The sequence below is a fragment of the Cucurbita moschata genome, unplaced genomic scaffold (genome assembly GCF_002738365.1).
Source record: "Cucurbita moschata cultivar Rifu unplaced genomic scaffold, Cmos_1.0 Cmo_Scf00021, whole genome shotgun sequence".
In the NCBI taxonomy this organism is placed as follows: Eukaryota; Viridiplantae; Streptophyta; class Magnoliopsida; order Cucurbitales; family Cucurbitaceae; genus Cucurbita; species Cucurbita moschata.
Window position 1 is genome coordinate 1,495,949 of NW_019268537.1, and position 15,945 is coordinate 1,511,893.

Below are 15,945 nucleotides of genomic sequence, written 5' to 3' on the forward strand. Positions count from 1 at the left end.
AGAATTTAAAGTCATTGTCTTATCAATAAGGTGCACTTTTGTTCAGTAGCTTAATTGTAGAAACTTTATGATTAAACGTGCTATTGCTTCGAACAATTTTATGTTGAGTGACCTCTTGAAAATTTTTATAGTATGCATATGAGTGAAGACAAAATATGTTGAAATTACCTTGTTGGTCGGTGGAGATGTGTTGAATTTTAATGTTTTTTTATTTATAATTTGGTTCATAAGTAATTTCCTAATTTATTATAAGAATATAGTAATTTTCCTCTTATTTTATTTTTTAAATTAACCAAATCAAGCTAAATACAAAAATAATTTTAAAAAAAAAACAAATTTATAATATCCAAATGATTGCAGGTGCTGTGAATCAAAAGCAAAGTAAACGTCAAATTTGAGGGTGAAAGCACCTTCTTTCACTCTCTTTTTCAATCGCTTTTGGTGAATAGATTGAAAGAAATTGACCATTCAGGCGCTAAATTTGAAATATAATTAACTGAGAACAGTAAAAAGACGGTACGGCATTTAATTACTACAGTAATTTTGGTCTCCGGTAGTGGTTGTTGCTAGGTTGGGACTTCGGTCCGTGATTTACCTTTTAAAAAAGCCGATTTATGCGGACTAATTTCCGCCTAATTTGGGATTTGTTATAGCTATTGCCTTCTAATCAGGTTGGACGAAAATTTAGTAAATTCCATAATTTCTATTTTTAGAATAATTTAAATTGGACTAAAATAGTCATTTTTTCTGTACATTAAAATATTAAAAATTGACAAAATTTTAATTCATTGACAGTGACATACATAAATAAATAAACACTATATCGAGGATGGTTAGAAAAGACTTGTCACAATAGCATTTTTAATGGCAGTGAACTTATGATTGTGCGGTACTCACTTCTCAGCAACGAGTGAATTCAGCCAATTTGTTCTTACATCACCTACGGCCAAGCGATGTATACTCGAGACTCTGGCCCCAGTTCAAGAAGAAAGTTTTAGAAGGGCAAAGAGATTTCAAAAGAGATATTTTAAAGTAAGATTTGAAATATTGAAATTGATGTTAAGTCTGATGCAAGCAAAAAGGCAATAACAATGGTGTACAACATTAACTATCAGGTAGGGGGAAGTTGACAACATAGGAGCCCGACACTGGGCTGTATGTCAGAGAACGCTGAGGTCCGAAAAGAGGCGGACTATGAGATCCCACATCGATTGGAGAGAGAAACGAATGCGAGTAAGGAACAAATCATTCTATATATGAGCATGTGTAAACTTCTCTTTAGCATACTGCATTTTAAAAACTGACAGTTAATCGTGGGCTTAGCCTATTACACTGGTTATACCAACAAATTGCACGTTCCTTTTTTGATGGTTCAATCAGAGGCAGTTACACTAGTTATACCAACATCCTCGTTCTCAATACACACTTTTGATGATATTTATGGTTTCTTGAAGAAGAAGGATCCATGGAGTTTGCTTTTTATACAGAGCTTTCATGCGCATCAAATATGAGAGTGAAAGATAACTCTAATTCCCCACAAAGGCCTTAGCAACAACAAAACCTTTGACTTTATGTTCCGTAATAATGAAGTGGAAAGAAAACAAATAAAAGAAGAGATTCATAAAACCAATACAATCTCTTCCTTTTCAAAAAGCCAACCCCATGCGCACAGTACCATGCCAATACCCAAAAACAATTTCCCACCTTACCAACCAAACCCACCCCCCACCAACTTTCCCGTTCATGACGCATTACTGCTACGTAATTTCATTCTTTCGGGACTTGTCGTTACTATATCGTTGGATATAAACTTATATATAGCTCAACTGAGTGTACGCTTCAATGTCAAAACCGAAAAAAATTCCACACCCTACTAACCAAATCCACCTATTTCCCTTTACATATCTGTAACAACTCAGGCTTTTCATTTCGAGTTTGCCCTCAAGACTTTATAACACGTATGCAAGTAAAAGGTTTACACACTCACAAATAGTGTTTTTTTCGTTCTCCTCCCTAATCAATGTAGGATATCACAATCCACCCTTTTCGGAGCCCAACGTCCTTGTTGTCACTCATTCCTTTCTCCAATTGATGTGGGACCTCACCAAATCTATTCCCTTCAGGGTCCAGCGTCATTACTGGCACACTGTTTCATGTTTATCCTCCTTCGGGGAACAGCCTCCTTGCTAGCACATAGTCTGATGTCTACTCTGATACCATTTGTAACAGCCCCACAGGTAACAAATATTGTCCTTTGAGCTTTCCCTTTCGTGCTTCCCTTCAAGGCTTTAAAACTTAAAAAAGGTCTCCACACCCTTATAAAAGGTGTTTAGTTCTCCTCCTCAACCCATGTGAGATATTACAATATCGCATTAGTACACAATCCCTTCGCATTAGTACACAATCCCTTCTTCAGTTATTAGAAAACTTACTTTCAGACTAATATATATTAAGCCAGTTACGTTGAACGAATGTGGATATAGCTCAATTAGTAAAGTTATACCTTCGTAAAGCACTGGAGGTTCAAACGCTCGTAAAAATTCCCCACATCAATCAAGCAGGGCATTCCATCAAAGATCCAATCAGAAAACATGAATGATCTTAAACAAAAACATCTGATATAAATGATGTCCAATGTCCAAAGAAACTCCGACACCAAATTCTCTGGGAACCATTTACTAATTACAAAGATATACAAATTTAAAAAGGGAAAAATAAAACAGGAGAGAGAAAGAGAGAGAGACATAAAGTTCATTAAAGAAAAATTTAACAATCAAATAAGAAAATAAAAAAAAAATTAAAAAAAAAATCTAATTTTGTGTCTCATTAAGGAATGGGCTCCACAAGTCTAATAAATAAAATAAAAATTCCACTTTAATTTTGAGGCCTTAATCCAAACACCATTCTTGAGGAAACTGTCGGTCGCTGAAACAAATAAACACCGAAAGAGACTGAAAATCAAAAATCAAAAAAGGAATTTGGCTTAGAATTTTCTCAAATATATATTTTTTTAAAATAATAATAATAACACGAAATTCTGAAATATTTTGTTTTGACTTGCAAAACAGCTTTGAGATCTGAATATTTTTTTGGTTGTTTTAGAAGGTTGGCCATTGTAGAACAAAGGGTGGAGTGGACACCACACTGCCTTGCCTTAGGCAGGCAAAGTATCCCACTAAGATTTTTTCACCCTTTTCTGACCATTTTGTCCCTCTCCTTTTCCTTCAATTCCACATACAATTTTATAATATTAATAATAATATTAATACTCTCTCTTCTTTCTGTGACATGTCGTCTCATTTTCCCTGCACGTAATAAACAACCACTAATTAGACTCTAATCACAATAATTACCCTCTTAATCACATTCTAATTTAACTACAAGGAAATGGAAAAATATAGGCGTGCTTGAATGGGGTAACCATTTTCTCTGACCAAAATTGGTAGCTTTTGAAAATGTTCCCTTTGGAGGGGTTTTTACCTCTGACTCCCCACCCTGTTTTACTGCTTTACTGCTTTACTGTCTGTCAAAAAGTTGATTTCAGTATGTATTCTACCTTACACAACTTTTACCTCCACACCCTTTTGCTTTTTACCTAAGCCCCTATTCCTGAATTTAGCTATATCTTAAGGACTGAATAGCAAAGAATTACAAACGTTAGGGACTAAAATGCAATGGAAAAATAAATGGGTAAGGCTTGTTCCTATCCCATTGGTCAAACCTAATAAAACGGCTGTGTACTACAGAATGACAGGTTTGGTGCCTACTCTCAATGTGGAAGACATTGACTAGAATTATCCTCTAATTCTCCCAGCTTTACCAAGTGTCGGTGGCCTTCCCCTAGCTTACCTATTTTCTAGTCGTTTAACCAAACAAAGCAGGCTTATATTCATTGCCTTTTTGACCCTTTTGCTGAGCTACCACAAGGATTAGGACAACCCCACACAAACCCACAAATTGACAGTCTTATGTATTAAGCTTGCCACAAGAATAGGTAAGTCTAATGGTCGGGGTAGGGACTGTAACAGCCTAACCAAGCCCACCGCTAGTAGATATTGTCCTTTTTGAGCTTTCACTTCCAGACTTCCCCTCAAGGTTTTAGAATGTGTCTGCGGAGAGATTTCCACACCCTTACAAGGAATGTTTCGTTCCCCTCTCCGACCAATGTAGGATCTTACAATCCACTCTCCTTGGGAGCCCAGTATGCCACTAGCTCTTATACCATTTGAAACAACCCTGTAGTCTTTGAGGTTTCCCCTCCAGACGTCGAGTGGTTTCCACACTCCTCTAAAAAATATTTTATTTCATTTTCCAACCAATGTGAGATCTCACTGGGACGTTAGGGGATACTCTTCAAATTTCCATTGGAACGTGAGCATAATGCAAGAAATGGGACATGACCCGACACGTCGATTATATAGAGAAAAGTAAATAAAGCTAATGGATCGATCGTTGAGGAATATAATATAATTTACAGAGAAATTGAAAACAAAGACGCTATATATATGCTTACCTTCTTCTATCTCTTGGAGTTTATCTCTCTATGGGTTTGAGGAGGGTAGCACTTGCTTGAAAGCAACAGTAGGAGCTATTCTGCAACTCCTTCTCTGATGCTCAAGAACAAGCTCTGCAGCAATCCAATCAAGTTTCTCATAATTAGTCTGCTCTGCAATCCTCTTCCCTCCAAACAGAACAGATTCAACATTCTTCTGTTTCAGCATCTCTTCTGCTAATCCAAGCAGCATATTTACATTGCTGGGGCTTGGATCTATTTCCACATTGGGACTGCACTTAACATTGCTGGATCCATTTGCCTGCCAAACCCCACAAATAATTACCATTAATAAGTTCATAATATGGGTATCTAAAGCTTTAAAACAGCATAAATTTAATGACAAAATGGGTCCCAATTGGGATAAAGCAACCCAAAATATATGGACAAGAGTAATAGCCATTCCGTAAGAAGACATGCCAGCGATGGGTACCTTTTTCATTCCCTTCAATACTAAAAAGAAGGGCAAATCCGAAAGTAAAGTGCCAAAATTTACCATCTTTTGGCGCAAGAATTGGGAAACAGTCTACGTTTTAGTTCCCTTAAAAGCAGAGAAAAATAATACAAACTCTCATTGATTAGCTCGTTTTACCATGTACCACAAAATCAATTTCATTGTTAGATCCTTTGGTCAACATCAAGCCTTCACAAAGACAAAAGTGTTGGTAAAGTAAGAAATGAAGAACGGTTCCTTTCAAAGATCAAGATAAATAATGCTCAAACAGTTGAAATTTAGATCATTATATTGTTCTATAAAAGATGGGTTTGGTGAAAAAGACAGATTGGAGCAAAATCTTAAAAGTGAGACCATCTAAAACACGTTTTGCGAACGTAACTCATCGGCTTAAGTTTTTGGATTGATTGATGATTCGGGTCTTCTCCGACCAAACGATCATGAATTTTGAATCTCTATTTAAAAAGATATGTAAAAAAATAGTTTTGAAGTTATGGAGGATTATCTCTAGACCATATCACAGGCTGTCCACAGTATCTTCTGCACCCTATTACGCCAATATCAATCCATGTCCAACAGCGACACATATAATATTCACCCAAAATAGAACAAAGAGTGAAAAACAAAGGCAGAGTAAAAAAGATTATTACGAATTGATTAAGGGTTTATGCTCATAGGGGAGGGGAGTCCAGAACAAGAGAGTTGCCGTACCTGAATTCGCACGTAATTACTGCTCTTGCACTGGCCGAAAGCCATGGCCACCGCTTGGTCCACCATGTCGGCCGCGCCCTCGCCGGAGATTCGAGCTATGGGTCGAGCCCACTGCTTCGCTTTCCAGCCCTTCACTTCATTGTAATCGTAATTCACCTCGAACAGTTGACCGGTCCCTAAAGACAGAACCAAAAGATCCTCAACCCCTCGCACGAATGGGAACTCTTGCTTATTGTGCAGCACGTGCGTGATCGCCGCCGCCGTCGGGTTGCTCATGGCTAATCCACCGTCGACGGCGAGGCACTGTGTTTGGTGGTCGATGGACTGCATTGGAACTGGTTCGAACACGCCTGGTTCAGCTGATGTGGCTCGACAGACCTCCCATAGCCGGAAATTGAAGCTCTCTGTCTCGAGAGCGTCGGCTCGGGAGAATAGAAACGGCGCCGTACTGGAGAGATCGTAGCAAGGGATTAGAACCGGTTTAAGTGTGTCCTTAAGCGTTAACGTTCTGCCGTTCTCTTCGAATGCCTCTTTCATCGCCTTCTCCAAACCGGCGGTGGCAGTAGCAGTGGCGGAGGAGGAAGAGCCGCTAGGTTTTCGTAGCCGTCGGAGAAAGGCGTTGCCGAGACTTGAAGACGAACGGTAGAATCGTTTCCCTTGCTCGGCGAGAAACCGCCACGTCTCCTCCGCATTGTAGATTGGACGGCTCTGGTCCTTGGTCGCAAAAAGCATCGCCGTGAAAATACCTCCAATGCCAGCCCCGGCGGCAACATCGAAATAATCAGCGATTCTAGCGTCCGGATTGCCGGATTTCGTCTTGAGAGCTTGTTCAAGATACGACAAAGCCTTACCGGAAAGAATCCCCCGCATGCCACCGCTATCGATGCTCAGAATGCAGATTTTCCCCCTCTGATTCTTAATCGCCGAAACGCCATTCACGGCGTCCGCTTGAGCTTCCGGCCGGGGATGAACCTCAGGCATCGATTCAATAACCGGAGAGATCTGCTTCGGTATCCAAAGCTTCTGATCGTCATAGCCAAACAAGAATTTACTCTCGAGAATTGAAAAAATCTCATAGCTCAACTTATCCGTATCAATACTCGGTTCTTGCATTTCCAACAAATTGGTCGTCATTTCCAGATGAGAAAAAAAACACAAAAAGATTTCTCAACCAAAGAAAATCTCGGGAGAGAAAACACGTTATATCCAAAGCTCAACTGTACATCAAACAAATTAAGCCTCGAAGATCACGCCATTCAGAGAAATGAACATCGAGCTCTCAATTTCGAAACCAGGCCCCGAAATGTGTCGAGAAATTGCCTGATTAATCGACCCCCTGAAATCTATGGCCCCCCATTTCCCAACTTAGAGATAGAGAGAGAGAAGTGGGTAAAACTAAAAGCAATTTGTAAAAAGCTGCCTCGTATCATGGAGACGGAATTCCGGTTCAACCGATTCTCTCTTTTCGTAGTGGGTCAAACAAATTGGTAATCGCTCCTCCTTTTCTTCTTTTTTCTGGAAAAGGTTTCGAAATCTTTTGATGAAGGAAGGGGGGAAGATGGGAATGGAAGAATAAGCGGCCAACCAACAGAGAAACAAAAACAAGAAAAAGCCAACGAAATAGCGGCAGCGGGAGGAGGAAGAGGAGGAGGAAGAGGTCGACGAAGAGCCAAATTTCAGTCGTTGCAGAGCATGTCTGTTTTCTTTTTTATTATTATTATTATTATTATTATTATTATTTATTATTATTATTATTATTATTATTGTGCTACCATTTTTATATTCTAAAAGAAGCCACGCCTATATTCCCTCTCTCTCCCTCCCAACATATAATATAAATAGTGGTTATCCAGTATTTTGAGAGCGATGAAGTTTAGGGCATTTTCGTCATTTACTTTCCCTATCAAAAAATATATTTTTCTTCCATTATAAATTTAATACCAAAATTTTAGGTGTCGGCCTCAGCCTAGTTTAACAGACATGGAATATACTCACCAACTAACAGAGCTTGATCTTGTTGAATTAAAATACCCATGAATTTTACAAATCTATTTCTAAAAGATTCACTTAATTTCATGGGCTTATAAACCTTGTTAAAATGTTTAATGAATTTTAAATTTCCATGTATATACATCTATTTAATTTTTTATTTATTAACCTCGCCTAAATTAAAAATTTTAGAGTTTTAATAGACTATCATTTTTAAATTTATATTTAATAGGCTATTTAAAATTTTAAATATGTAGGTAACCTATTTAAATATAAATGGAGAACTAAAATATTTTTAAAAATGGGAGATCTATTATAAATAATAAATTAATAGACGTCTTTAAACTTATATTATAAATGAAATTGTACTCTAATCATTAATTTATAACCGAGCCAATTTTTGCCATTTTTTAACTGTCAATATTTAAAATGGTTAAGGTAGATATCCTTTAATTAATATATTATTTTGATCCTTATTTGAACCTAAATTTTATACCAAATAGATTCCATTCTATTTAAATTTTGTAGTGTGTCACAATTTTGACAAAAGAAATAAGTTAAATTTGAAAAATAAAATAATTAAATTAAATTATAAATTTAGTTGTGGACTTTAAAATTTATATCTACCTAATTCATAAATTGCAAACTTTAAATTTATAAATTTGGAGTTTTTAAAAAATTAAGTTGTATTATAAATAAATTTGAATTGTGGGCCAATAAAACTCTAAACTAAACTCAGTAAATTTTATAATATTTAAAATGTTGAACCAACATTTTAATTTTAAATATCAAGAAACTAAATAAATTAATTAGTAATTATTTACCATCATCATAAAAAAACAGAAAGTCAAAAAATCATACAACATACGACACCGTTTTGTTTTTCCGCAGTGGACGTATACCGCACGGTTTTATTATTATCCGTGGTCACATACGACACTGTTACAACTAGGAATTTTGTTGTTACATTTAATTGTGAAAACCAAACCCCGGGGGTAGGTTAACGAGCCGCACATAACCATGTGTTCGGTTAATTTTTTCAACGATCGGAAAGGTGTCCACGTGGATTGACGGTGATTTAATCCAACGGTTTGTGTTCTCTTGTTTTCACCACGAGGAACGGTCAAATTTGCTGGTAAAAAAAAATAATATTTTTTTATTTTCCCTCTCCCGCACTCTTGTCGTTACTGTGGGGCCCATCGCTAAACCCGTCGGCAAGAGGAGATGGAGACGCACTCAACATGAACACGCTTTGGTCTTCCATTTTTCTTTTTCCATCTTTTTATTTATTTATTTTGCACTGATAAAGAAAAACATTACGTCTTTCTACAAATTCCTCTCTCTGACCAAAATACCCTTCGGATTGGATTTCAGCGGGCCCCACTTGTCTGCTTACGTGCTGGCGAGTAGCCTTCCCACAGCGTAGGGTCTATAATATTACTATATCCCTTTGGTCCCGTACTCTAGAATATATTTTCCTATGTTGCTTAGTGTATTTCCAATATTCCGATTTTTTTTTTCTTTTCATTTTTTACTTGATGATAATATTTTATATTTTATATTTTTATATTTTCAAATTTATTTTAAAAATATTTGAACTTTTGTAATTATTTCAAAATATATATTTACATGTAAAAACTAAAGAAAGATACGAGATATTATGTGCCTATATAATTTGTTATAATCGCTATTACTATTTATTTTATTTTAAACTATTAATTAAAATTATTTATATAATCACGTATAAACTACTATATTAATTTACCTTCTGGAGTAAAATAAATAAATAAATCAAATACATTTTTACAATAAATTTTAATATTCGATGGTAAAAATGAATATGTCTGATGTTTATAAACATAGTTTAAATTTAATGGTGTGTATTTTAATTAACTATTGTTATATTTTATTGACGAAAAAATTAATTTTTATTCAATAGGGTGAGAATATTACCCATTAAAACTTTAAATTAATAATTATATTTAAACGATTATAATTAGATTAATTTAGAGGTAGAACTTTCTTTCAAACCATAACCCATGCGAGTGAATTATTTAATTAAATTAAATAATATTTGAAATTCATGTTTTGAAAAATATATAAATTATAAAACAAGTAACAAATTAAAGTTAAAATATATACGTGTTGTAACTTCCTTTTGCAGTCGGTCTTGTATACAAGTATAATTAATGTGAAATACTCAATAATTTCGGTTACAAAATTATTTTAATCAATGGAATTTAGCTCTTCTTTTAATAATATGATATTCTATCTTATGGATTCGACTAACATTAAAAAAAATACAAATAAATAAGTAATTGGACCACCTTATATATATATATATAAAAGAATAAGTTAATATTTTAAATTTGTCTTTTTCCTCTCTAAAATTGTAACATATAAAAAGTTTATTCCCACTTTAAAAAATTATGTAGCTCTATTTTTGGAATTACTTTGGCAAAACAAAAGAATTAAAATCAAATTTTAATTACTGTAGTCCACGAACTAATGATAACCTACTTTACTTATTTTATTTATTTATTTATTATTATTTGGTTTATCCCACTTTTCCTAACGTATATTTGGGAATTAACGCCAAGTTTTTTAGATTTTACTAATTTTTTTTTTTTTTACTTTTAATAAATCACAAAATTAATATTTTGATACTTGATTAAATAATTATCATAATTTTCATATATGGGTAAGTCTAATAGAGACTAGAATTTAATGGAAAACAACAATTATCTAAACCTGTTACTTATAATAAAAATATAGTTAAAAAACAAAAATCAAAATATTATTTTGAGAACGACTTACAATAAATGATTTCAATTAATCTTATTTCTAAAATTTATTTTTATACACCACACGCCAACCATAAAAGTTGCCTAAATTCAGAAATTTCAATACTAAATGCTTACTTCCAAATATTTTGATAAATGGATAAGTCCCTCTATTTCTTCCTCAAAAACAAATTTAATATTAAAATAAATATAAATTAAGAAGCCAATATCATAAATATAAGCAATTAGATTAAAATATATATCATTCACAAAATATATACATACACGCTAAATTGACGATCTAGATTTGTTGAGAATTATTGGGAGTAGGTCCCACATTGATTAATTTAATGAAAGATCATGAGTTTATAAGTGAGGAATACTATTCATATTGGTAGGAGGCATTTTTGGGAGACCTAAAGTAAAGTCATGAGAACTTATGCTCTCGAATTGGACAATATTATAACATTGGGGATTGATTCCTAACGAGATTTAAATTTTGGAAGGAAATGTTTTTATTTTTTATTTTTTTTATTTTTTGTGTGGGGGAAGAAATTGCATTAGAATTTGGAGATGACAGAAGAACTGGGAATGGAGGGATATGGGGAAGTTTTAATGAGAAATTGGCAGTTAGCGTGCAGGGAATGGAGGATGCCATGATTTAAGAAGGAGACAGACTGGAAACTAAGCCATAAAAATCGAACATTTATCGCTCTCATCGCTCCTCGCTTCCTTTTTTCTCCAATCGCTCTCTCTCTCTGCTCGGCTACAACCTGTACCTCTCGCTCACATCGCCAGTGCCTATTCTATCTTCAACTCATCGCCATTTATTTTATTTTTCTTTTTATCCCCAAAAAAAAAAAAAAAAAAATCCAAACTTATAAACTTGACAAGCTGTAACTTACTTGCAATTTCACTTTTGTTTGGATCTTATCAACCACCCGCACCACCCGTCCTAATCTCGATTTCAAGTTGTCGGCTCTCGATCCCAGTCACCAGTTTTCAGTCTCAATCGATAGTTACCATTCCTCAATCGATGGCCACTAACCCTCCATTTAGTTATCGATCTTCATTCTTAGTCTATGATTAGTATTAATGGTCGATAGGTGATTGAGACTCGAGTTTCGAGAACTTAATTAAAGAATAAAATCAACGATACTGACTATCTCTCACGACTGACTCCAACAATCTCATATTTTTCCTAGGCATTCAAACACGTTGATACCTATGAAACGTCTAATCCTACGACATTTGAAAGGCAAAGTAGGTGGTTGCCTTTGACTCAAAGCTCATTCATTCTACGTTATTTATTTATTTTGTCACCTAAATTTGTTCGGACAATTAAGTCAATTAACAGTGGTTTTAGTTTAATTTAACCATTTTTGTACCTATCTTAATATTGTTGTTTGGTTTAAGATAGATTAAACACATAATTAAATGTTTAATTATTATATATAATTTTGAACCATAGGAGGAGACAAAGTATTTTAGCTTCTGGTTTATGAACTGGGCCGCTTTTAGAAATAACAAAAAGCTACTAAGCCCATCTCTATTATCAATCCTTTATAAGCTATAAAATATATTTATATCTTATTTTTTATGTTTATTATATGAAAATTATTATTATTATTATTTAACCAAATTCAATAAAAATTAATTCGAAATGATTAAATTTAGAATGTATTAAAATTATAGAGACTAAAATAAAAAAATAAACTAAGTAATATGACACCAATGATATTTTGAGGAAAAAAAAACATTGGGTTAAAGCATTGTGTTTCTTGCGGAATATCCATAGCGGCTTCTTCTGGAATTACTACGACGTTTGATGCAAATGAATCCTAAGAATCCCAACAAGCCTGCTCCTATAATCACTCCAAACGCAATGCCTGCCTTTTGTCCGCCACTCAGTCCTTTTGAATCTGCACCACCCTTTTCATTCAATGCTTTGTTCGTGCCCGGCGCCGGCGGCGGAGATGAGCTTACGTCAGGCGAAGGTGCGGGTGGTGAGATGTTGGTGTCGGGTGGCGGTGGTGGACTCTCAGTGGTATTTGATGGTGGCGGAGGCGGACTGCCAGTTGTGTTGGATGGCGGCGGCGGAGGTGGACTGCCAGTTGTGTTGGATGGCGCTGGCGGAGGTGGACTGCCAGTTGTGTTGGATGGCGCTGGCGGAGGTGGGCTGCCAGTTGTGTTGGATGGCACTGGCGGAGGTGGACTGCCAGTTGTGTTGGATGGCGGCGGCGGCGGCGGCGGCGGTGCACCATCGGTTGTATTCAACGGCGGCGGTGGAGGAGGAGGAGATGCATCTTGAGAGAGAGTAAAATTTGTGAAATTAAAGAGCACAAAAATGAGAATAAAAACAGAAATTCCAATCCTTCTTGCCATGAGGCTACCTACGATAAAGATGCACATAAACACAAATATTTATACACTTTTAATATAAATACACTTTTAATTTATGTTCTGTCTTGTTTTATTTGTCTGCAATTTTAAGATTATTGTGTGCATAAAATTTATGTAAATTTTATTTATTGGGTCTTATATTTAAATGTATAAATTAGCCTTTAAAACTTTATTTTCATCGATCAAAGATTACTTTAGCTATAGAATCCAAATATGGCAGGCTTAGCCGGCTGCATATAATGTGTTTTTATGTCAAATGCAATTAAATAGTATATGGGTTACTAATATTAATATGAGTTTATAAAACATTAATACTCATTCAAATTTAGATGAAAATTCATGTTGTTTATTTAAATTATATTTTGAATTTTGTAATTCAAAACAATAATTTTTTTTAAGATAAGATTTATATGTTTTTAGTGTATCTTGATATTGAAGTTAAAATACATAATTATATTTTAAATTATTTTAAATTCATGTTTTTAAATCTTTAATTTATAATTTTATTCGCTTTTTATTACTTATAAATGGGTGTGGATGGAACGTTAGGATGAGCATTTGGGCCGGGCCTAGATTATCATGGAATTTGGGCTGAGTTTTTGTATATAAAAGGGATGTAATTGGGCTTCTTTGATCTTTGAGCCCATTAATTTCTATCATTACCGGGTCAACTGAGCGTCAACTTAAAACGCCGACGTTTTATACTCCTCCGTAAATAAAAACGCAAGTGCCCTCGTGGATTCTCTATATATTGGCAAATAGTGGTTACTGGAATACTGACGAGAGCCATTTTTTCGCGCGAAAGTTGAAATTGCTCTGATGAGAAGTGCGATGATTTTTCGTTCGAAGTTTTTGGTTGCTCGAGATGCTGTAAGTAAACGACGTTCCACTTCCAGTGATTTTCCTTTCACTAAACGATATTGTTTCTTGTTAGGTCTTGTAAATACGAAGTTCTTTACGATTTTGTTTAGTCGAAGAGGAATCCAAATCGTTTATTGAACTAATAACCGTGATTTCTCACTCTCGTAATCCTTGATATGAAAAGTTTTGTTCGTCGATCGGATTAGATTAGGTATTTTAATTGATCGATTTATCTCTTATGATGTGTACGGTCCGATGTCTCAATACTTGATATCTTAGATTTTGCCATTTCGAACTAGCTGCGGCAGTGCTGGTTATCGTGAGTTCAAATTAGACTCCCTCTGAACATATTGTTTCTTCAATCAATAGTCGTGATTGTAGTCTTATGAATCTTAATTGCTTTACGATTTTTATTAGTCGGAGAGGATACCGAATTGTTTATTTAACTAGCGATCGTTATTACTCAGTGTCGTAACTCTGATGATAAAAAGTTTTGTTGTTCGTCGATCAAATTAACTTAGGTGTGTTAGTTGATTGATCTGAATCATATATCGATTTGTCTCTTGTGCACGATTCCGATGATTCTCTCGATATAATTTATCTTATGGTTTGCATAAATCGCTGTAGTCCTTGTTCTTCTGAGTTTAAATTAAAAATTATTCCTCGACGAGCGTTCAGATATTTATTTTTTATCTCAGAATTTTGAAGACGATTTGGCGTCGGGAGTGATTTACGTGGATGCGTGTTTTGAATTGCTACCAGAAGGTCCGGAACATATTTATTGGTACGTATTTTGATGATTTTACACCGTGATACTCTTATAATCTTTTATAAAGTTCAAATCGTGAAGCAAGTACTTCGAAAATCTAGCAAACTTCTCTGAACTTTTTTCTTGCTAATTTATTTCTTTTTTCTGCATTAGAACTGTGATACTTTTCGATTTGTTGAATATTATGTCCGGTAGAAGCTTGCACTGATTCATTAGATTTCGTACATTCGAGGCTTGAGTTGTGTTTCTTTTTAGAAAAGGAAAAGATAAGAGTTACTTCTGCCTATCAGCATTGTGATCTGAGTCTCGGTTTTATTCATTTAGGAGCTCTCTGGTTGTAATATTATCTCAAATATTTGGTATAAAACAACTTACCTAAAATAAGTTTTTTAAGCATGCTATTTCTCTTATTAACTTCTTAGTCATTATTTTTCAATAGTTCACGTCTAACCGTCTTCCAGTAGTCTTAATTTATTGTACATAATTATATTATCTGAAATATCTTATACAAAACAATTTTCCTGCTTCTCGTTAGTCCTAATTGCTTCTAGGCTTGAACTCCCAAAAAAAATTATTGTTGGTTTAAATATTCTCTTCCTTCGACGTTCGACATGTTATTGTTTCTTAATAGTCTTAATTTCCTTTAAGTTTATGTTGCTTTTTTGATGTTTTTCGTCATATATAGAATGGCTTTTTTTCGTTAATTTATTATTAATGTACTCTGTTCAATCTATACACTATGATACTTATGGAACAATTTAAGTTGCTTAAAATACCATCCTGAGTAAATCATATGCCAGTTAAGGATACAAAATCAGAAAATTCCAGTTATCAATCAGCCTTCTTTTGATTATGACTTTATTGCTCCCCGTGCTTTCCTAAGTTCCTAACACTTCAATAAATAAATAAAGAAAGAAAAGAAAAGGAACTGAATTGAAGTTGAGAAAAAAAAAAAAAAATTCCAAGAGCTTTAGTGAAGGGAACAATGAAAGATCTTGGGAAGTCTCAAAACTGCGACATCCTAAAACTTCTCAATTTTCTGGATTTATCATTGAGTGTTCTTTGGTTTCTTTTCCATCAAAATTAGCACTTAACCGTACAAACTACAGTACCCTTATGCTTGAGAGGGTTGCCAACCAAAGGTAGCTCCAAACATTTTCGGATTAAGAGAGTGGTCAAATAGTTGACACCAAAGGATCTTGGGTTGGATATTTAACTTTTCTTGTTATTTTAATCTCTCTTTACTCTTAATGGAGTTAGATTAGAGAGATTTTTACGGGCAGACATTTAGTTCACTTCCATCCAGTGTCCAAAATACTCGTTATCAACAGATGTATTGAAAATAAAAAATGTTGTGTAAATTTTATCTTTTTTTTTTTTTTTTTTTTTTTTTTTTTTTTTTTTTTTTTTTTTTTTTTTTTTT

At 34.4% G+C, this 15,945-nt stretch overlaps 2 protein-coding genes and 1 long non-coding RNA gene across 4 annotated transcripts in view; 2 read left to right on the top strand and 1 right to left on the bottom strand.

Annotated features, from left to right (window-relative positions):
- Nucleotides 1–3,038: 3,038 nt before the first annotated feature.
- LOC111458476 (patatin-like protein 6) lies at nucleotides 3,039–7,432 on the bottom strand. Its single transcript, XM_023101173.1, has 3 exons — nucleotides 5,718–7,432; nucleotides 4,514–4,814; nucleotides 3,039–3,305 (listed from the first exon to the last, which is right to left on the bottom strand). Exons 1-2 carry the CDS (start codon nucleotides 6,849–6,851, stop codon nucleotides 4,542–4,544), a joined length of 1,407 nt encoding a protein of 468 aa, XP_022956941.1. The 5' UTR covers nucleotides 6,852–7,432; the 3' UTR covers nucleotides 3,039–3,305; nucleotides 4,514–4,541.
- Nucleotides 7,433–12,263: 4,831 nt separating this feature from the next.
- On the top strand, nucleotides 12,264–12,800 carry LOC111458710 (loricrin-like). Its single transcript, XM_023101504.1, has 2 exons — nucleotides 12,264–12,663; nucleotides 12,700–12,800. Exons 1-2 carry the CDS (start codon nucleotides 12,318–12,320, stop codon nucleotides 12,798–12,800), a joined length of 447 nt encoding a protein of 148 aa, XP_022957272.1. The 5' UTR covers nucleotides 12,264–12,317.
- An 833-nt stretch (nucleotides 12,801–13,633) lies between these two features.
- LOC111458479 overlaps nucleotides 13,634–15,945 on the top strand; it is a 5,908-nt gene continuing 3,596 nt past the window's right edge. Inside the window, exons 1-2 of one of the 2 annotated variants that reach the window (XR_002713126.1) lie at nucleotides 13,634–13,762; nucleotides 14,452–14,537. This is a non-coding gene — a long non-coding RNA (uncharacterized LOC111458479). The remainder of the gene's footprint in view (nucleotides 13,763–14,451; nucleotides 14,538–15,945) is intronic. The other variant, XR_002713125.1, reaches the window with a different exon arrangement.